The sequence below is a fragment of the Geotrypetes seraphini genome, chromosome 2 (genome assembly GCF_902459505.1).
Source record: "Geotrypetes seraphini chromosome 2, aGeoSer1.1, whole genome shotgun sequence".
Classification (NCBI taxonomy): Eukaryota; Metazoa; Chordata; class Amphibia; order Gymnophiona; family Dermophiidae; genus Geotrypetes; species Geotrypetes seraphini.
Genome location: NC_047085.1, coordinates 448,768,979 through 448,792,262, shown reverse-complemented (window position 1 = coordinate 448,792,262; position 23,284 = coordinate 448,768,979). Strand labels below are relative to the sequence as shown.

The 23,284-nt window shown below is 49.2% G+C and overlaps 1 protein-coding gene across 6 annotated transcripts in view; it reads left to right on the top strand.

Moving 5' to 3' along the window:
• EPC1 (enhancer of polycomb homolog 1) overlaps positions 1-23,284 on the top strand; it is a 387,306-nt gene that overhangs the window by 79,134 nt on the left and 284,888 nt on the right. For 2 of the 6 annotated variants that reach the window (XR_004538164.1, XR_004538165.1), the window contains exon 1: positions 4,406-4,847. The exons of 3 other annotated variants lie outside the window; for them this stretch is intronic. Coding sequence is in view for 1 of the 3 variants with exons in the window: in XM_033931499.1 (XP_033787390.1) it covers positions 4,695-4,847 (153 nt within the window). In the remaining 2 variants the exon portion in view is untranslated. Of the gene's footprint in view, positions 1-4,405; positions 4,848-23,284 lie in introns of those variants that run through there. One more of the 6 variants, XM_033931499.1, reaches the window with a different exon arrangement.

Sequence of the window (23,284 nt, the reverse complement as noted above, 5' to 3'; positions counted from 1 at the left end):
GGAAGAAAAGAAAGCCTCCAGGAGACCAAGAGAGCAGAATCAATCGCCTTGAGCCCTCGAAGGATTGGAAGCAGATTATCCCCCTCGACGGTGATATGAAACCCAGAGGGGGAAACAGCTCCCAGAGTCGACAGAAAAATTGGAAAAAAGAGACTGCAAAGGCAAACCACAGCACCAGGCTGGGGAGCATGCTGACGGAGTCGTAGAAGCTGTATCCAAGGCGGAGGCCAGGAACAAGCCGTAGTAGAATACTGGGAATACCGATGCAGATGATAGGTCCGCAAGGGATTCAGCAACAAACCATAACCCAGGTCGGGCAGACTGGCCAGGCAGTCCGGAAGGATGAAATCCATGAAACCGAATCTGTAAGCAAGCCTGAAGACCCAGTACCACAGAAGGGTAGCGACTGTGGAGGAAAAGGTCCACAGTAACCGACAGCAGGTGGACCATGTGTACTCGAGGGAGGTACAAGGGATGGGGCATATGTCTTACTTCAAAGAAAAGGCATGGCAAACCCATGCCCACCAGGAAAGTACGGCAAAGGCGAATTCCCAATGAATAAATGGACCGTCCAAGTCTCCCAGGGGTGACTGCAGAGAAACGCAGACCATGAGGGAGAAACGCACAATGAGAAAGTCAGGGAAGAGAATCTGCTGCTTAACACAGCGAAGAGATAATTCCAGCAGAAGGGTCAAAGAGGCAGGAAGAGTATGACAAAATGAGTGCCCTCATACAAGCCTCGGAGAATGGGAGAACTAGGAGCCCCCACAGCAGGCCTCGAAAGAGGAGTCTGGGGCTTCGAAAAAAAGAACGAGGAAGCGTGGAACAAGGCCGACAAGGACCTCCAGCATGAGACCCTACCTGGATCGGGAACAGACCCCGAAAAGCCTCGAAGCACGAGGAAAAAGGGGGATCTGAAACCTGCCACAAACAGAGGTGCCTCTTGGAGAGGAGCACCTCGAGGCAAAAACCGAGAGAGGCCTCTCAACGGCCTCGAAACTGGACAGCAAGAGCACAGGGCCCGGAGCGACCAAGTGAAGACACAGTCGAGGATGAGCATGAGGCCCAGTCGAGGATGAGGAACCAAACCCCAGAGACCAATCAGGGGGCGCCCCGAGGAAAAGCACCCACCGGCATTCAGTAAGCTGGGGTGAGGCCGAGACCTTGCCCGGGACCAGAAGGGTCCCTCAAGAGCCTCGAAAGACAAGGAAGAGAGGGATCCGAATCTCGCCTCGAACAGAGGCACCGCGACGGAGAGGAGTACTGCGTGGCAGAAGCAGATCGAAGTGCTTCGACGGCCTGAAGCCGGACAGCCGGAGTACAAGGCCAGAACGGACTAGGCAACGGCCCAGTCAAGGCCCCAGAGACCAAGCAGGGGGAGCCTCAAAAACAGGCGCAGTCCCGCAGGAAGCAGGGTTGAGGCCCAGACCATGCCCAGTCCGGAAGGATCCCACAAGAACCTCGAAGGACAAGGAAAAAAAGGAATCCAAATCCTGCCTCGAACAGAGGCGCCCCGATGTGGAGGAGTACCTTGAGGCTGAAGCAGATCGAGGCTGCCGGACAGCCTCAAAACCCGATAGCCAGAGTACGAGGCTCGGAAAGACCAGGCGAGGACAGTCGAGGTACGAGACCTCAGGTCGAGGTGCGAAGCCTCAGTCGAGGTTGAGGCACCAAACCCCAGCCGAGGTCGAGGCACAAAGTCCCATCCCGAAAGGTGGCACCATACCAATGAAACAGGTAATGACGGTGCAGCAGTGTGCTCAATAGAGGGCAACCTCGAGGATGAGTATTCCCTATTAAAGGAGGCACGCTTCGAAAGTCTTGTAGAGGCTGGCACGACTGCACTTGATGCCTGGAATGCCTGAGTCTCAGCTGGAGGCTATACTGAGGTAGCATACCTGGGAAAGAAAGAAGAAACTTACCCGAGGAATGGAACCTCACGAGGCACAGCAAACAAGAGCCACAGGGGATCGAGGCCAAGTCGGGTCGAGTCCAATGAAGGAAAAAGGCCTGGCCACTCTACTGACACGTGGTGAACCCTGTGAGAGGCCAGGAGAGAAAGAAAAACACAGCCGCAGCTAAACTAGGACTAGCGGCAGGGCGGAAGCCCAAGCAAGGCCCACCGGAGGAAATCCAGCGGGAACACAACAAATATATATATTTTTTTTGGTTTGAAAAAAAAAAAAAGACATGCCGCACAGCGACTTAAAGAAAACAAAGAAAGCCGCGGTGCGAGAAGGCAAGTAGGAAAACGGCAGAGCTGTAGAACAGGGCTTCTTGGCTCCGCGGAAAAACAAGAACTGAGGCCATGCTGAGGAGATGCGCCCCCTGGCTAGGGCGGGAAGGCATGCGCGGTACACTCGCAAGCTTGAAGATCTTCAAGCAAGTTTTCTTGCGAGAGTGTCTGATCCAACTCTGTGGATGACGTCACCCACATGTAGAGAATATGCTGCCTGCTTGTCCTGGGATAAAAGCTTGATCTGTACTTGTGCTTGAACACAAATCACTGCAGGTTCCTTTTTCATCGAATCTAGCTTCTGTTTGCCAGATGTTTAATTTAAATGCTGCATCTTCATCATATCCAATAGGGAGTCTGGAAATTCTTTCAAATTACCAAAATAGTATCCAAGCAGTGGTGGAGCAAGGGTAGGAGCCCCCCCCAATCATATGCCAAATTTGCACCTTCCCTCCCCATATCTCTCTAAATCTTTGCCAGTGCGAGTAGCTTCTCCGGCCTGCTGCTCACGCTGACATTGGCTTTCCCTCTGAAATCACTTTCAGGTTCTGCGACCAGGAAGTGATTTCAGAGGAGAGCCAGGCTGGCATGAGCAACAAGCTGGAGAAGTTGCTCTTGGGAAGATTTAACGAGGTGTGGGGGGAAGGGAGGGCACAAGTGTGGCATGTGAAGGCTGAGAGGTGCTGGCACCTGGAGTGGTATGCCCCCCCCCCCCTTTTACTATGTCACTGTATCCAAGTTAGAATATATATAATAATTTAATTAATGACAGACTATATTTTACCTCTAAACAAATAGCCTCCGTCTCATGGACTTCAGTTAATGAACACTGCAACTGCAATCCACCACAGTGCTGTTACATTTGGAGTGACAGCTGATGTCATACCTCCATAGAGAGAATAATTCTTAAGGAGCTTATCCTCCCAATTTTATGGAACTAAATAGCAGGTTAAACTTTTGTATCCAAAAGCATTTATGTAGATCACTGTGTACCCTATAAACGACTAAGCAAAATCATAACCGTATTGCTTGCAATTCACAATATAAGAAAAGAGGATATCCCTCCCTATCCTCCTCCCCTATACATTACCTTGTGCCCTAGTGGTTTTAGTCAGGGCAGGAATATTGCCTAGACTCTCCTGCTCTAATCTACTCTGAAAATGGCTGCTGTGATCTCTTTGTGGCAGTCCCTAGAATCCTACAGAGCTGGAAGTGGACCCTATGGCGGAATGGCCCAGTAGTTAGGGCTGCTGCCTCAGCAGCTTGACATTGTGGATTTGGTTCCAGTGCTGCCATCTAAGACATTAGGCAAGTCACTTAACCTATGTACCATTGTAGATTGGAAGCCCCCAGGGACAGATAGGGAAAATACTTGAGTAGCTGACAAAAAAAAATTGGACACTCTCCAAGAAACCTATGTAGCATTCATCCTGGTACTTTGTGAACGCCACTGTGCTGCAGCCAAGGCAATGGCCAGGGAGCCTTCCTTATGTCCTATGCAATGTCTCCTCTTGCACAGCCTTGCTGCTTGTGCATTTTTTCTGATGCTCACTGATTATTGCATCTTTCTAGTAAGTTTTTGTGGGAACCTCAAGTTCGAGATGTTCAAGTAGTGGCTATATTGTGTAGCTTTCTGTATGGACTCCAGTTACAGCAGTAGGCTCCAAACTCGAGGTGCCTAATCAAAATTTTACTACAGCTCCTTGTGTAAGTCACTTAATCTACAGTTGCATACTTTCTGACCTCAGTAGGCTTACATGATCTGCCTTCTGTATCTGAATAGACTTCCTCTTTTTGATCTACAATGGAAAAAAAAAGCAGCTGTGACATAGCCCAACGTGAAGTTTTCTTCTACTGCTCCTTTGCTTTTTATAAGTAAATTACTGGACACATCTTTGTGCTTTTCTTTGCAGTGTCAAAGGAAAAGGCAATTATTTTAATCCTAAAAGCAAAACATCTTGCTGTTGTTACAGCGGCAGCAATTGTTTACATTCTGTACCACCTGCATGCTTTCTTTACAGTAGCTACCGCTTCCTTCCTATTTCTCCACTCACTTGCCCGCATCCACATGTGGTGAGCTCTAAACAGCAATCGTCCTATCTTCCTTCTAAAGCCGATCTCGTTTCCGCGCTCCTGCTATGTCTCCGTCGTGCCCGCGCATGTGCGCGATGCACTGTGGGAATGGCTGTGGAGCTCGGGTTGGCTGAAAGAGCGGATAGTAGAGTTTTAATGTCCGCCATGTTGGCTATGGCGTATTGAAGAGAGGAGAGACGGGAGCGACTTAAAAAAACCCCCACAGAAACCGGCTGCAGAAAGCTAGAGCTTTTGGCTCCGCGTCAGTACGATATTGTAAAAGGAAGTTTTACGAAAGTGGGGAATATCACAGATTTATCCATGATAACGCTAGCCGGGACAGTTTTCATATTTAAAGATCGAATAGGTTTATTGTGAACCTAACATGAGTAAATTGTCTTTTCGGGCGCGGGCGCTGGACGCGTCCAAACCATTACCCGTCTTCCGCTGCGAGGATTTACCTGACTTGCACGAATATGCATCTATCAATCGTGCCGTACCTCAGATGCCGACGGGGATGGAGAAAGAAGAGGAGTCGGTACGTCTAAGTTATATATTTTTTCTACAGTGAAGACTGACTTGACTACCTATGTACTCTGCGCAAGCTTCCACAAAATGGCCGCCATTTTTTGTCTCGCTTGGGCCGGACAGCTTGGGCTGAGGGGGAAGGGGGAGCACGTAGCCGGTTCCAGACGGTGCACCCGGAAGGGCCGCAACTAGTAATTAAGAACTGGGTGGTTATATGTTGCAGTCGTGAACTTTTCGGTTCTCAAATGCACAAAGAAGGTCACGTGATGAGGTCGCTCACCGCCATTTTATTGTCTCCGGCTTGAGATCCGCCGCTGCAGTACCTGCCGTCGGTGGTCAGGGGGCGCCGTACCGCCAGTGGCCGCGCTCACGGGCACAGCTCTGCTGATGGGGAGCGCGCACAAGGGGCGGGACTGCACGCATTGGGAATTCCGGCGCGCTTCCTCGTTTTGGGGTTTTTTTTTTTTTAACTCTATGTTATGCACTGAGTTTGCCATAGGTTGTGGGAGTGTACTTTCTAGTTCCAGAAGGATGTTATAACTTAAATGTTTAAACACGTGCATACTAACTCTGTTTGCAGTGCTCCCATAAATAGCTGGTCTGTTTTCTTTACCCTGAATATTCTCTCTTAGGCAGATTGATGGGAGAGACTCCCCATAACTCTAGGACGGCCACAAACGTTTCGATCCTTTGCGTTTAAGTTATTTTTCTTAAAGAAATTCAGAGAAAATAGGGATCGTGCTACTATGGAAGTTGCACCTTTTTTTTAACGATGGACGATTGTAAACGTGCACCAAGTTTATATGTGATGAAAAAGTTCATTCCTTTTCGTTAGCGTGGGCTCATATGAGTCCTTGTACAATTTGCTGTTAAGTGGGTATTTAGTTATTTGGGGTGGGGCTTTGTCGCGTTGAATAAATATGTAGCACGTGCAGGTATCTTGAGAACGGAATTTTGTTTGTTTACTAAAAATGTAATATACTGGCCAGAACGAATTGTCTATTGATAATTATGTAATATTGTATGTTGTTTTAGGGACTGTTAAGCGTGCAGACTGATTAATATTTAATACTATTTTAGAGGTGCATTTATATATTTTACATGTGCCTCTTTCACTTTCTATTTCTGATGAGTATATCTGCATTATAGATGTTCATATTCTTTGGATAGTTTTATTTGAACTATTTTAAATAACAAACCGAATTTGGTTAGTTTATAAAAGCAATATACTGTATTCTGCTGGTGGAATTCTGCCCACAATATTTCAAAATTTTGCAAAGTTTATTTGTAGTTTTGCAAAGAATCTGAAATTCCTTCCATCTTTTTCATCTCTCAGGTTCCAGCCTCCTAAGTTCCCTCTCTTCATTCCAACTGCAGTTCTGTCTGACATCTCTCTCTCTCTAGTCTCTTCCTCTCTCCACTGGCTAAGAATCTCTTCCTCCCTTCCCACACCCTTTTCTGGTCTTGGTCACTCTCTCTTCTCTCTATGGCACTCCCAACCTCCCCCCCCCCGGTCACTCTCTCTTCTCTCTATGGCCCTCCCAACTTCCCCTTGCAAATTCAGCATTCATGGTCCTTCACCCCACTTACCACCTCTCTCGCTTACACCCTGAATCCCTTCCCCACTTCCCATGGTCTGGCATCTCTCTCTCCCTCGTGCTCTCTATGATTAAGCATCTCTTCTTTCTCACTCCTCTTTCTGGCCTGAATTTTTCTCATTCCTTTTCCGTTATATTTACTGGTCTATCATCTATGTCCCCTTCCATCTCCTCTCCTTGCAAGTTTAACATCCATGTCCCCTCTTCTCCTCTACCTGCAGTCTAGGATCCATGTCCACTTCTCTACCTTCCTCCAACACTTGCAGTCCAGAATCCATGTCCACTCCTCTACCCCTCCAACACTTGCAGTCCAGAATCCATGCCCACTCCTCTACCCCCACCCCAACACTTGCAGTCCAGAATCCATGCCCACTCCTCTACCCCCACCCCAACACTTGCAGTCCAGAACCCATGCCCACTCCTCTACCTCCACCCCAACACTTGCAGTTCAGTATCCATGTCCCTTCCTCTACCCACCCCCCACCCCAACACTTGCAGTCCAGGATCCATGTCCCTTCTACCCACCTCCACCCCAACACTTGCAGTCCAGGATCCATGTCCCTTCCTCTACCCACCCCCACCCCAACTTGCAGTCCAGGAACCATGTCTCTTTCTTTACCTACCCACCCCAACTTGTAGTCCAGGATCCATGTCCCTTCCTTTACCCACACTCACACCCCAACTTGCAGTCCAGGATCCATGTCCCTTCCTCTACCCAAACTCACACCCCAACTTGCAGTCCAGGATCCATGTCCCTTCCTCTACCCAAACTCACACCATTACTTGCAGTCCAGGATCCATGTCCCTTCCTCTACCCACACTCACACCCCAACCTGCAGTCCAGGGTCCATGTCCCTTCCTCTACCCACACCCCAACTTGCAGTCCAGGATCCATGTCCCTTCCTCTACCCACACCCCCACCCCAACTTGCAGTGCAGGATCCATGTCCCTTCCTCTACCCCCATCTCAACTTGCAATCCAGGATCCATGTCCCTTCCTCTACCCACACCCCAACTTGCAGTTCAGGATCCATGTCCCTTCCTCTATCCCCACCCCAACTTGCAGTCCAGGATGATAAAGGGGGCGGAACACCTCTTGTATGAGGATAGATTAAAAAGGTTAGGGCTCTTCAGCCTGGTAAAGAGAAGGCTGAGGGGAGATATGATTGAAGTCTACAAAATCCTGAGTGGAGTAGAACGGGTACATGTGGATCAATTTTTCTCTCCATCAAAAATTACAAAATCTAGGGGACACTTGACGAAACTGCAGGGAAATACTTTTAAAACCAATAGGAGGGAATATATTTTCACTCATAGAATAGTTAAGCTCTGGAACAAGTTGCCAGAGGTTTTGGTAAAAGCGGATAGCATAGCTGGTTTTAAGAAAGGTTTGGACAAATTCCTGGAGGAAAAGTCCATATTCTGTTGAGATATGGGGGAAGCCTCTGCTTGCCGTGGATCGATAGCATGGAATGTTGCTACTCTTTGGGTTTTGCCCAGGTGCTAGTGACATGGATTGGCCACCATGAGAACTGGCTACTTGGCTTGATGGTCTGACCCAGTAAAACTATTCTTATGTTCTTAGGATCCATGTCACCTCATCTTCCTTCCTTCCATTACCCACGTGCCTGGCATCCATGTTCCCTCCTTCCCCCACCTCCGGAATTGCTCTCTAGCATCCATTCCCTCTCCTCCACGAGGTCTGGCCTCTCTCCGACTGAGGGGGCTCTGTGAGATCCGGCTTACCTTTGGGCCTTCCAGAGCAGCAGTAGTGGCAGCCGGCTGGCAGAGGCAGAGCTGGGAACAGGCTGCTCACAGCTGATCTGGCTGGGTCCATACCTCTGCTTCGTCATCCATCTAGAACAGGGGTGTCAAAATCCCTCCTCGAGGGCCACAATCCAGTCAGGTTTTCAGGATTTCCCCAATGAATATGCATGAGATCTATTTGCATGCACTGCTTTCATTGTATGCTAATAGATCTCATGCATATTCATTGGGGAAATCCTGAAAACCCAACTGGATTGCAGCCCTCGAGGAGGGACTTTGATACCCCTGATCTACAGGAAGTGATACAGCAGAGGGAAGACCCTGGCTAGACTAGCCATTCTTTGAGAGGCCTTTAGTTATGTTGGATCTCATGGTGGGGGGGTGGGGTGTTCAGTCAGAGAGAGAAAGGCTGGACCCGCACAGAGGAGGAGGAGATGGGAATAGGGGCAGAATGGAAGATTTGTGCAGAATTCTACGCCAATTCTGTGTTGTACAGTTGTGCAGAATTCTGCTAAGAGTAAATATAGCTCATGTACTTTTATAAAACAAAACACCCAGATGGGCCTGATAGTCTCTGTAAAAGTTGATAGACACTCTTGTTTATTCAGTTCTTACATTAATGCCCCTGCTGTCCCCAACCTGTACACACCTGAGAATGTCTATAGATGGAATATGTATAAATGTGGATTGTAATTTTATAGAAGGCTAAGGATGTGTGCTAAGGATGTACATGCTATTATATCGTAAATTGCATGTTGTTCCGCCACTTATTTCTGCTAGATGGGATGATCAGTGACACTCAGAAAAGCACACAGACAATATAAAAGCATAAACAATAACCCTTTAATATATATATTTATATGAATATAAGAATAAAATAGCTTCACCGTAATCCCAGGCAACGACCAGCCCTCACAATTGGGAATCCCTGCAATTGATAGGTGGGTGGACACGGGAGACTGTCCCTTTAGACGTCTTGGATTCTAATGTTAGGGGCAGAGTCCCGTCCTTATAAAGGGTGAAAGCTGATGAGTTCAAAAGCATGAACAGCTGGTCCTGCAGTAACCAGCGTCCTTTATTACGATTCAGGCACACCCGGTCCTGGTCTTTTGTTCTTTGTTGTTTTGGCAACACCCAGGTCAAAGAGGTCAAGATAGCAGATACTTGTTGCAGAAACCAGCTTCCCATCTGGTTTTACTGTCCTTTTGATGTTGTTTGGGCAACCCTCAGGTCAAGGAGGTCAGGATATCAGATAAGCAGACTTGTGGATACATGTCAGTAGTATGCCGAGTTTCAGTTACCCCCCTGGTCATAGGCATAACACATGTTATGCCATAATGTGTATTGTTTAAATATTTGTACTGCTATACAGTAATTGACTATTAGGTCATCCATGCCAAGTAGTCTTAATGGTCCCCACTATTGTGTTTCAGATATTGTTCAAAATTTGCCCATAGAATAGTCGGGGTATTAAGAGAATTTTCCTAATATTTTAGATTCCTAACTGTAATAGTCAATGAGCTAGACCCACTTGTCTGGCTGGATGTTGGCAGTATTATCCCAGGACAAGCAGGCATGATATTCTCACATGTGGGCGACGTCATCTACGGAGCCCCGATGCGGAAGCATTTTCAAGCAAACTTGATTGAAGATTTAAGTTTGCTCTGCTGCTCCACGCATGCGTGTCTTCCTGCTCCACTAGGGGGTGCATCCCCTCGTGGTCTCCAGTTCAAAATTTTTCGCTGAACCTAGAAGTCGTGTTTTTTCAGGCTCTGCCCCAACTGCCTTCTAGCACCGCGATTTTCTTGTTTTTTCATCGTTTTAAGTCGCTGTGCGCAAAAGTTTTACCTTCTTCAACTTCATCCCTGCTTCGTTTGATCGACCCGGAGGCTTCCGGGTCCCCGTGGCCGCGTGGCTACTCAAGCCGCGGCCACTTTCGATTCTATGTCCCGGCCTTTGACCGGCTTTAAAAAATGCACCCGGTGCGAGCGGCTTCTTTCCATCACAGACCCGCATCGCCGGTGCATCCTCTGCCTGGGGGCCGCTCATCCAACCGACTCCTGCCCCCAGTGCGCTACTTTCCAGAACCGGGCCCTCCGTCGAAGGAAAGCCCGCATGGCGGATCTTTTCTCCCCAGACCAACCCTCTACCTCGGCCTCGAGGACGGCCCCGGCCTTGACCTCGGCCCCGAATATCTCGGCATCGCCTTGAGACTCGACTCCGAAGTCCTCGGGACAACAGAAAGCCTCTGCTCCGCGTAAGTTCCCTCTTCCCTCTTCAGGTTCTGTACCAGTGAAGAAACCAACCTCGGGACACCGGCGACGCATGGCGGAAGTCCCATGCTTACAGCCCCGACGAAGCCCTCTAAGCCTTCGGGCCGTGCCTCCACCACACGGGAATACTCTGATACGAGGTCGCCCCCGGTGGAGTGCACAGAGGCAGGGGACATGCCTTCGATGCTGTCCGTGCCCGTCTTCCAGGACCTACTCCGAGCAATGATCTCGTCGGAGCTGTCCGCTGCAATGGCCCATCTACAACCGGCCTCTGCCTCGACCCCCGCATGTGCCAGACCAGCCTGAGCCTCACGTCGAGCCACCTCCGGGAAAAGTGCGCAAACTTCGCCGCATCTCATCCTCCTCGGACTCCTCGCCGAGGCACCTGAGGCGCTCTCCCTCCACAGACCGCCACAGGGCAAAACGTCGGGCCAAACCAACAAAAACCTCGAACCGCCGTACCTCTAAGAAGGCCCGGGGTTCCCCCACTCTACGAGGCCGTTCACCTACACCTCGTACGGGACCGCTGAGGGTGGCAGAGTTATCACTCTCCAACCCACGCATCCTCCGAACTCCCCCTCGGACCGGGGCTCCGATCCGAGGTCTCGGGCTTTCACCGAGGGAGTCCGGGTCGAGGTCACCGATCCGACATTGATCGGTACCCCGAACCCCGGCATCGTCTCCGAAGGGCTCCTCGAGACGTCGGAGATCCACGACCCCGGAACACTTTCACAGTGCTTCCCCGGTCTCGGAGCTTGGATCGGAGCAGGAACCTCGCTACTCGAGGGAAGCCTCCCCTTCCTTCTCCACCCGACGGAGGTCTCGTTCACCGACCCCGCACGGGGCCTCGGGAACATCCCGACCATCCTTCTCACGCTTTGTCCAGGACATGGGCCACGCTTTGAATTTAGACCTCCAGTCCGACTCCAGATACTCTAAAGAATACCTAGCGGAACTGGATATGCCATCACTGCCCAGAGAGTCCCTTCGCTTGCCGCCTAACCCAATACTCCAACAGGCTCTCTTCAGGAACCTGGAGACCCCCTATATGGTCACAGCCGTGCCCTCCAAAATGGAGGCCAAGTACCGCACAGTACCCTTTCCGGGATTTGAACAACCGCAGCTCTCCCACCAGTCGCTGTTAGTAGAATCCTCCCTAAAAAAGGCCCACCCCTCCCGGGTCTCAGCGGCGGTCCCCCCAGGCCGAGAAGGCCGAACCCTAGACAAGTTCGGCAGGAGACTATACCAAAATGCGATGATGGCCTCTAGGGTGCAAAGCTACACTTTCACCTTCACATCCTACCTCAAACACCTCATTGGACTACTGAGAGCCTTTGAGACTGACCTACCGGCCTCCCGCCAAGGAGCGTTTAGCCTGCTCTTGGAATCCCTCTCCAACCTACGCCTCCATCTATTCCACGCGGCCTACGATGGCTTCGAACTCTCCTCCAGAGAGGCAGCCTTTGCTATCGCCATGCGCCGACTAGCTTGGCTACGCCTGGTCGACATGGACCCCAACTTACAGGACCGGTTGGCTAACCTCCCCTGCGTGGGAAAAGAACTGTTCGATGATACTATCGAGGCGGCTACAAAACGCCTCTCCGAACATGAACACTCGTTTGCTTCCCTTGTCCGACAAAAGCCCAAACCGCCCGCGTCCAGGCCGTATAGGGCCCCTCCACGCCGCTACCCACAAAAATCCACCCCTGCCTTCTCGTGGCCCCCACCCAGACGTCCGCAAGCCCACCACCGGGCCATGCCCAAGTCCCCACCGCCTGCGACTACCAAACCATCCCCGTCCTTTTGACCGGATACGCGGAAGGGGGCGGGCCCCCTCCGCCATAGTCCCAGGCCTCCTTCCCATCGGGGGTCGGCTCAAAGCCTTTTACCCTCGCTGGGAACAAGTCACGTCGGACGCATGGGTCCTTGGCGTGATCTCATCAGGATACTCTCTCAACTTTCGGGCCATTCCTCCGGACAACCCCCCAAGGAATTGCCCTCCCAACCGGACACAGCTACCCTTACTCCTCTCCGAAGCTCGAGACCTGTTTCGCCTGAGAGCAGTGGAGGAGGTTCCCCCCGACCAACGGGGGAAGGGCTTCTACTCCCGTTACTTCCTGGTACCGAAAAAAACGGGAGACCTACGCCCAATACTAGACTTGAGACGCCTCAACAAATTTCTGGTACGGGAAAAATTTCGGATGCTCTCCCTACCGACACTCTACCCCCTGATCGACGAGGGCGACTGGCTCTGCTCCCTCGATCTCAAGGAGGCGTACACACATGTCCCAGTGCACCCCGCTCACCGCAAGTTCTTGCGTTTTCAGGTAGGGGTCTGGCACCTACAATACCGTGTCCTCCCCTTCGGCCTAGCATCGTCACCTCGGGTTTTCACCAAGTGCCTCGTGGTAGTCGCAGCAACCTTACGCTCCCAGGGCCTCCAGGTATTCCCCTACCTGGACGACTGGCTGATCAAAGCCCCGTCCAGGGAAGCGGTTATCTCAGCGACCCAACAGACTATTACCTACCTACAAAGTCTGAGGTTCGAGATAAACTTCCCAAAATCCCAACTACGCCCCTCCCAGTCCCTACAGTTCATCGGGGCCACGCTGGACACGGTTCGCCTCCGTTCCTTCCTCCCCCCTCCGCGTCTAGAGGCGTTACTAAGTCTGAGTCGAAGGTTTTCCCTGCTGACCTCAGTATCAGCTCGGCAGATGATGACTCTTCTGGGCCACATGGCCTCCACCGTCCACGTCACACCCTTCGCCCGCCTCCATCTGAGAATTCCTCAATGGACCCTGGCCTCTCAATGGCATCAAGACCGGGACCCGATCGACTGCCCCGTGACAGTGACGCCTTCTTCGCTCCGCTGGTGGGCCGACTCTTCAAATCTTTCCAAAGGTTTGCTCTTCCTCACCCCACAGCAAGATACTCACCATGGACTCGTCGGAGTACGCTTGGGGAGCCCATCTAGACGGCCTACGCACTCAAGGGATGTGGTCAGCAGAAGACTGTCGCTGCCACATCAACGTGCTAGAGCTTCGGGCCATCTATCTCGCAGCTGTAGCTTTTCAACATCTGCTCCACGACCGAGTGGTTCTCATCCGAACCGACAACCAGGTAGCAATATACTACGTAAACAAACAAGGGGGAACAGGGTCCTGGTCCCTTTGCCGGGAAGCCCTGCGCCTCTGGAAATGGGCAATCTCCAACAACACCTTCCTTCGAGCGGTGTACATACAAGGAGAACAAAACTGTCTGGCGGACAGACTCAGTCGCCTCCTCCAGCCACACGAGTGGTCACTACACTCTCAGACCCTACGACAGGTGTTCGAAAAGTGGGGGACGCCTCAAATAGATCTATTCGCATCCCCCCACAACCACAAGCTGCCTCTCTTCTGCTCCTGGATGTACTCCCCGGACCGGCTCGAGGCCGACGCCTTCCTCCTCGACTGGGACGGAAGGTTCCTGTACGCGTTCCCGCCGTTTCCTCTGATACTGCGGACGCTTGTCCACCTGAAAACAGTACAAGCTACCCTGATCCTGATTGCCCCTCGCTGGCCACGCCAGCCAAGGTTTTCCCTTCTACTTCAACTCAGTGTCAGAGATCCACTGCCTCTGCCTCTGTTTCCCTCTCTACTATCACAGGGTCAGGGTTCGCTGTTACATCCCAATCTTCAATCTCTTTATCTGAATGCTTGGTTTCTCTCCCCCTGACTGCTCTCCCCGTGTCTCAATCAGTCAAGGAGATATTGGAGGCCTCTAGAAAGACCTCGACGAGAACCTGCTACTCCCAAAAATGGACCAGATTCTCAACCTGGTGCTCCTCCCACAGCCAGGACCCGGTGTCGGTCCCCGTCCCTCTGGTCCTGGACTATTTACTTCAATTATCTCATTCCGGCCTAAAGACCAACTCCATTCGAGTACACCTCAGTGCGATTGCGGCCTTTCATCAGCCCCTGGAAGGGAAAGCCCTCTCGCTCCATCCCTTAGTCTCTCGCTTCATGAAGGGTCTTCTGAACGTCCACCCCCCTCTCAAACCTTCCCCGGTGGTTTGGGACCTTAACGTGGTTCTGGCTCAACTAATGAAACCTCCATTTGAGCCCCTAGACAAATGCCATCCAAAATTCCTCACTTGGAAGGTAATTTTCCTACTCGCGCTCACTTCCGCCCGGCGGGTTAGTGAGTTACAAGCTCTGGTAGCGGACCCACCCTTCACGGTATTCCATCACGACAAGGTGGTACTCCGCACCCATCCAAAGTTCTTGCCTAAAGTAGTGTCTGATTTCCATCTCAATCAGTCCATTGTCTTGCCTGTGTTTTTTCCCAAGCCCCACTCTCACCCCGGAGAAGTGGCGCTCCACACTCTTGACTGCAAGAGAGCGTTGGCCTTTTACCTCCAACGCACTCAGTCACACCGGAAAGTCCCACAACTGTTTTTGTCCTTCGACCCAAACCGGTTAGGTCACCCAGTTTCCAAACGCACCTTGTCCAACTGGTTGGCCGATTGCATCTCCTTTTGCTACGCTCAGGCTGGTCTCGCGCTGCATGGTCGAGTAACGGGACACAAAGTCCGAGCGATGGCAGCCTCCGTAGCTTTCCTCAGGTCCACACCTATTGAGGAAATCTGCAAGGCTGCCACGTGGTCTTCGGTTCATACCTTCACCTCCCACTACTGTCTGGACTCACTATCCAGGAGCGATGGCCGGTTCGGCCAATCGGTTTTACGAAATCTATTTGCTTAAATTGCCAACTTCCCTCCATCCCTTTTCAGTTAGCTTGGAGGTCACCCACATGTGAGAATATCATGCCTGCTTGTCCTGGGATAAAGCACAGTTACTTACCGTAACAGGTGTTATCCAGGGACAGCAGGCATATATTCTCACAACCCGCCCACCTCCCCGAGGTTGGCTTCTTTGCTAGTTAAGTGAACTGGAGACCACGAGTGGATGCACCCCCTAGTGGAGCAGGAAGGCACGCATGCGTGGAGCAGCAGAGCAAACTTAAATCTTCAATCAAGTTTGCTTGAAAATGCTTCCGCATCGGGGCTCCGTAGATGATGTCACCCACATGTGAGAATATATGCCTGCTGTCCCTGGATAACACCTGTTACGGTAAGTAACTGTGCTTTGTGCACAGTGATGAATAGTAATTTTTAGCTGCTTATAAAATTGAGAATAATTGGTCAAGAGTACTAATTTTTGATAGTCCAGCATAGCTTTTTGTGCTAGTTACAACAATGCTAGTATGAGTATCATAGATACAAAAGGCCACTTGAAAATTTTGCTCAAAGTGTGCCCAGAAATTTGTCAGTTTGTTGCAAAGATTTTGACCAGTTTATCAGCTTCTATAGCTCCAGAGCAAGAGTAAATACAGACTTCAGATTTTTATCATAGATTATCCTTGCCTAAACTCAAATTTGCAGCAATTCTGCATGACATTCTTTCAAATTTGCATAGGGGCTGAAATTCATCAATTTTCAGGGTCAATTATGAAAAAAAAATCTGCTTATATCTTCCAAAAAGCAGCATTGTTTGAAAGAGAAAATTTATTCTATAAGATACATGTATTTTAGTTTTGCAATGTCAGTGTCATAAATGTAAAAATTCACCTCAACGTTAGGAATCTTAGTTGTGTGAAATGTAATATTTATATTTTCTATTTTTTTATTTTATAATAATTGAAATATTTACCAAGCATTATCTGTTTGGTGTGTGTGTGTGTGTTTGGGGTATGTGTGTGTTTGGGGTGTGGTGTATGGTTGAAAAAGAAAGGGGAATAAAATTAGAGAGATAACGGACAAAAACTCATTTAACTTGATCAATCTCAAGTCCTCAAATAAGATCCAAGATTGCAAATGAACAGTGTATGAAATTTTTTAGAAATTCCAACAAATAAGGTAAGTAAGCGACTGAAAAGCTGAACCAAGATGTCAAATTCTATTCATTTGAGCTCAAAATTCCATCTCCTTTGAGGTGTTTCAAGGATAGGAAGGTAGTTAACTGGGAAGGTTCAAAGAACACATATTTTACTGAGCGGTATTTCACTATGCATTTACAAAGATATCTTGGAAAGAAAGTCCCTCCAATCAATGTGACTCCAGTTTTCATAAGTAGGAATTGGTGCCTCCTTTTTTTTTAGTTTCTTGAGATACATCAGGAAATATTTGTTTTCTAAATCCAAGGAAAGCCTTATGTCTGTTTTTAAAGAACAGTTTCATTATCTAAGTTTTATCTGGCAAAAATGCCACCGTAAGCAATAAAGTAGCAAGCTTAGCTAGCTCTTTATCAGATGATTCCAAAATAAGTGATAGGTCTAATTGTTGATCCTGTTGACTTTGGTCTGGGATCTGCTGATCTTGTAGGACAGGGGAGTCCAATGTCGGTCCTCGAGGGCCGCAATCCAGTCGGGTTTTCAGGATTTCCCCAATGAATATGCATGAGATCTATTAGCATACAATGAAAGCAGTGCATGCAAATAGACCTCATGTATATTCATTGGGGAAATCCTGAAAATCCGACTGGACTGCGGCCCTCGAGGACCGACATTGGACACCCCTGTTGTAGGAGAATCCATCATCCATTCTGCTGCTGTAGTTCTTCTTACCTCCAGGGAAGGAGATAATGCTTTTCAGCAGTGTGTCTCCATCCGACGGTGAGCTGGCTCCCTGTGGCTGTGGAGGCGAAGCTCGTATGTTGGGGCTTAGAGAGATGTGCCCCGCTCACTGCCGGCGCCTCCAGTGGACTGAACCCGGACAACACTGACTCTTAGAAGACGCTGCAAAATCTCATCAATTATGCCTAGAACAGTAGCCTCTGGGTATCGCGAGGCTCCAACGATGCTCCGGCCCCGTCTCTTCGGCATCAGGCACAATTCACGCTGCTAAACAGCAAGTATAGGGAAAAGTTTAGTGGTTTCTGTCAAGCGCTTGCGGCCATCTTGGATCCGCTGATATTCAGCCCATCATCATCTTGATTATGGGGGGGTGGAGGGGGGTAGTAGTAGTACAGTTAAAGTTCATCTGCCTAATCACTCTATTCAATGTAATATCAGTTTGCATCCTCTGATCTTGATATGTCTTTGTCTTTAATAAAACTTAATTTAATTTAATAAAACTTTTTGAACTTAAAAAAAGTTCATCTGCCTAAGTTTCATGAGTCACTGTATTTCTTTTTTATGCTTGTCAAAGATTTCTTAAGTTCTACACTATTGTTGTAATGTGTTTATTTGTGGTATCATAAAAGAGATTTTATGGAATTTTTTTGCTACAATTCATGGTAAGTCACCATGCGATGGCATTGGAGGTACAACAAAGTACTTAACATCTAGTGCAAGCTTGCAGCGTCCATTTGAATGTCAGATTCTCATGCCTAAAAAGATCTTGTACAATAACCTCTGGAATCTACACTGATGGATCATTTACCTTTTCCAGCCTGGAAACTGTAGTGAACTTGAAACCAATTTCTAGCCCCTCCCTATGTAGGCATCTGCTTACCCCCCCCCCCCCCTCCCAGACATTCAGTTTTGTTTCCTACAAGCTTAGGCTGTAGGCGGTTTTTTGTGGGGGGGGGTGTTTCTAAAAGTTTTAGTCACTTGGCTGATTCTTGGCGCAGGTCTTGCCCCCTGGTGCTGCGGATTCACCCCACGAGGTAATCCTTTGGTGGGAGATCACAGATTTTCTGTGACAGTCTGCTTCCTTAGCAACAATAGCAGATGAATCCAGAGACCAATGGGATAGCACACATTTCTCCTGTTGAGGTTTCTCTTCAGTGAAATGGCAATTTTATTCTCCTGTTGAGGTTTCTCTTCAGTGAGACAGGGATGTCCAGCTGAACGGTGCCGGCTTTAGGGGTTACACCTGCCCCCCCCCCCCCAGGTTCCTGCCTCACCCTCCCTCCATTGCTAGAGGGTCTGACTGGGTCTCAATTTTTTTTCTTCTTTCCCTTCTCTGTTAAAAAAAAAAAGGGAGACCACAGTTGCTACATTCTGCCCTGTTAGTGCTCACAACCAGCTCTTACTGGCTTCAATTGGTCCTAACAACAAGCTTGTAAGTATGTGTGTGTTTTTTTACTGTTGTTTGAACTTCAGGTTCTGTTTGGGAGTCTTAGTACTGTGGGTTCGTTCAACGTAAGTTTAAGGAATGGATATTTTATTGAGGCTACGTTTTATGACTAGAAATCTGTTGAGGGAGCCGGGACTTTCCCGCCCTTTGCATGCACGCGCTTGGTTTCCTTGTGGGTTACAGCGTGGCAGTAGCGGTGCGATTTCATGCTCGCACTTGTTCTTCACATTGGGTTTCAGTGCAGCAGTTGTAGTCCTGTTTATTCCGAGGCTCTCTTTCGTTGGTGTTTGTCGCGGCCATGCGCAGCTGATTGTGCAGGTGCCGGTTTATAGCAGCGCGCATGAGATGGGACATGTTTTTTCTGGCGCTGTGGGAAGCACCGCACCATTCTTCTAGTTATTCCCCAAGTCTGATTTTCTTTCTATGTAAACCGCAGCAGAGTAAATTTTGCGGGGCTTGAATCCGACTATGTTTCTAGGAGCGTTGATGCAGCGGCCACGTGTCGGCAAGAATCAGGTGCACGCTTGGCTCTCTGGCGATGGCGGGAGAGCTGCAGCCTTCCGGTAGTTTATTTCTAGCTGACTTTGGTCAGGGTATGCTGCGGCTTCTCTACTTTATGGTTCTGACAAGTTGTACGCATTTCACCAGCTTTGGGACAAGCTTGGACAGATTTATATGACTACTAGTCTTATAGCCCGTTACATTAACGGGTGCTAGAATATATGTGTGTGTGTCTGTCTTTATTTCTTTCTCTCTCTCCATAGCCGCTTTCTGTCTTTCTGTCTTTCTTTTTCCTCGGCTGTCCACCCATTCTCCCTTCCTTTTACCTTCCCTGTGTCCACCACTACCCCTTCACTGCTCCCCTTATCCAGCAGCAGCTCTTCTCCCTTTTTTAAATCTCCCCCCCGTCCATCAGCACCTCTTTCCTGCACACCTGGCGGAACAGAGCCACGACGGTGTTCTGCGCTTCCCACAGCGCAAACACCACTTAACCGCCTCGGCTGCCATGTAATTCAATTTTTTTTTTTTTTTCAAAGTAAAAACACCAAACAGGAAGGAGCACGACGGAAAACGCCAACTACACACCAAAATGCCCGTAAAACCCTCAATCAGCACCAGATACCCCAGAGAGAGAAGACCAACTCACCAAACCTCCTACTGGACCCAACAGGACAAAAGTTATGGCTGGCAGTTGTAAGTTGTAAGCTGACAATAAAGTACAGCACAGCTTCACACTGAGAGGCTCTTGTTTTTTGTTTTACTAAGGAAAGAAGAAAATTGAGAGCCCAAAATAAACCTCTCAATCCACTGGAGGGGAGGGTGGAGCAGGGGACTACCTGTTAAATCAGTTTCTCTATCTCCGCCTGCTGGTAGAGGTATGCTATCCCATTGGTCTCTGGATTCATCTGCTGCGTCTAAAGGAAAGAAAATTAACAGGTAAGAACATCATTTTTCCATCTTATTCCTTAGGCTCCTTGCGTTCGTGTACATTCACTTGAGTTTGTGGCCTGTTCCTTTCTTGCATTTCCTTCCCTCTTGTGTCCTTTTCGATCTGTTTTGCCTGTAATCTGGTGAGTCTTTCCCTTTATCTTCTTGCATGGTATCCTCCGGGTATACCGGTTCCCGAACCATTGACTCTCTCTCTTGGTCGACTGTCAGCTTTCCCCTTCTTCCTAGTTTAAAAACTTCTCTCTTGATGCTGCTTGCAAGTAACCTCGTTCCATCTCTGCTGAGGTGGAGTCCGTCCTTCCTGTATAGCTTGCTCTTCCCCCAGAATGTCGTCCAGTTGCGCACGAAGTGGAATCCTTCCTCACACCATGTACATGCAAATAGATCTCATGCATATTCATTGGGGAAATTCTGAAAACCTGAGTGGATTGTGGCCCCCGAGGACCAACTTTGATACCCCTGCTCTACAGCATTGAGTCTCTTGATGCAGGCCAAGCACAGATACCATCGCTCTCCAACTCTACACACAACATAATCTTATTAATACATAATGGTAACCACAAAATTAAATAAACACAAACCACACTGTACACCCAGAAAATGTTAATTATCATTTAGTCAGGGGTGGTTTTTTTTTTTTGGTTTTCTTTCCAAAGAAGTCAAGGCCGATGGCTTTAAAATATGCAATCAGTAACAACTATAGAAAAATAGACAAATATAGACAGCGGATATAAATTCATAAGACTGACACATTTTGTTCACTAAATTGAAAATAAAAATATTTTTCCTACCTTTGTTGTCTGGTGATTTCATGAGTCTATGGTTGTATTTCCAATATTTCTTCCTTTCTGCTTCCTCTCCTGCAGACCCCATTCCCTCCCCTGAAGCCAACCCGTCCACAGAAGCCGCAGCCGCCGCTGGGGATCTCTACCTGCTCCCCGCAATCAGGGTGCCTCCATCTGCACCCCCCCCCAGCAGCAACTCCATGCCATGGTGCGTGCAGCAGCCAGCTCACAAGCTTTCCCCCTGACCTCAATTCTGATGTCGAGAGAAAGTCCTGGGCCAGCCAGGCAACGATTGGCTGGCCCGGAACCTTGTCTCTGATTTTAAAATTGACGTCAGGGGGAAGGCTTGTGGGCCAGCTGCTGCATGCGCCATGGGTTGCTGCTGGGGGGAGGGGAGGGTGCAGATGGAGGCAGGGAGGCACCCAGTGGCAGCTTCGGTGGGAGGCAGGACGGGATCCCTGGCGGCGGCCTGGCTGCATACCCCCAACAGGCGGCCCGTGTACCCCGTGTTGAGAAACACTGCTCTAGGTCGCCACCACTCAACACCCTGATGCACCAATAGTACTGGCTGTTGAACTAAGGGTATCGCTGCAGCTGTTCAAGGAGCAACTCAAGAGTTTTTCAGGAGGGAGAAATTGCACGCAACACTGGTGCTAACATTGAATCTCTCGGTACCAGCCCAGCCTAAGCATGGCATATTGAGGCCATGGGGTACCGATTCCAGATCTACATCGAGGCATCGGTCTACCTCTCATTGATCTGTCAGTAGACATTGACGCTTTCCATTGAAGCATCGACGCTCTTCATCAATTAGACACTATATATTGAGGCACCATCATTCTACATCGCATCAATCCCATCCTTCCATGGATAAGAGAACTTCTTATTCTTCTTCATCAGATCGGTACCTTAGACATCGAGGAGCATCGTCTTGTTCTCTTCGTTCTCCATTACATTCTTCATCTTACAGAAAGTCACCTGTGGGGGGGGGGGCGGTGTGCCTGCAGTTGATTCTGATCTATCACATCACCACACTGACTGAGTGTGAGCCCACTTTGTCTGTTCCTGAATCATATGGCATACCTTCAGATCCATCTCCTCCTCCTCCAAGAAGATGATCTCCTCCTGAAGGACTTGCTTTTACTAAATACATTAGATGGGCATGGCCCTCTCTATCAAATAAGAAGCTGATACTGAGCCCAGGGCAGAGCTACTTGTTGTCTTAGAAGCATAGAAACATAGAAATAGACGGCAGATAAGGGCCCACGGCCCATCTAGTCTGCCCACCTTAATGTCCCTCCCCTACCTTTGCCCTGTGAAGAGATCCCATGTGCCGATCCCATTTGGCCTTAAAATCAGGCATGCTGCTGGCCTCAGTCACCTGTAGTGGAAGACTATTCCAGCGATCAACCACTCTTTCAGTGAAAAAGAATTTCCTGGTGTCACCTCGTAGTTTCCCGCCCCTGATTTTCAACGGATGCCCTCTTGTTGTGGTGGGACCCTTGAAAAAGAAGATATCTTCCTCCGCCTCGATGCGGCCCGTAAGATACTTGAACGTCTCGATCATGTCCCCCCTCTCTCTGCGCTCCTCGAGCGAGTATAGCTGTAATTTGTCAAGCCGTTTTTCGTATGGTAGATCCTTGAGTCCCGAGACCATCCGGGTGGCCATTCTTTGCACCGACTCCAGTCTCAGCACATCCTTGCGATAATGCGGCCTCCAGAATTGCACACAGTATTCCAGGTGGGGCCTCACCATGGATCTATACAATGGCATAATGACTTCCGCCTTACGACTGACGAAACCCCTTCGTATGCAGCCCATGATTTGTCTTGCCTTGGACGAAGCCTGCTCCACTTGATTGGCAGACTTCATGTCCTCACTGACGATTACCCCCAAGTCTCGTTCTGCTAGGATCTCGCCATTAAGGGTATAAGACTTGCATGGATTCTGGCTGCCCAGGTGCATAACTTTGCATTTTTTGGCATTGAAGTTGAGTTGCCATGTCCTAGACCATCGCTCCAGTAGGAGTAGGTCGTGCATCATGTTGTCGGGCACTGAATCTTCGTCTGTTGTGCATTTGCCCACTACATTACTCAGTTTGGCGTCATCGGCGAATAATGTTATTTTACCTCGAAGCCCTTCTGCCAAGTCTCTTATAAAGATGTTGAATAGGATTGGGCCCAAGACTGAGCCCTGTGGTACTCCACTAATCACCTCCGTCATTTCGGAGGGGGTGCCGTTCACCACCACCCTTTGGAGCCTACCTCCAAGCCAGCTCCCAACCCATTTCGTCAATGTGTTACCTAATCCTATAGAACTCATCTTGCTCAGTAACCTGCGGTGTGGTATGCTATCGAATGCTTTGCTAAAGTCCAGGTACACGATGTCCAGGGACTCCCCAATATCCAGCTTCCCCGTTACCCAGTCAAAGAAGCTGATCAGGTTGGATTGGCAGGATCTCCCCTTAGTAAATCCATGTTGTCGGGGATCCCATAGATTCTCCTCATCCAGGA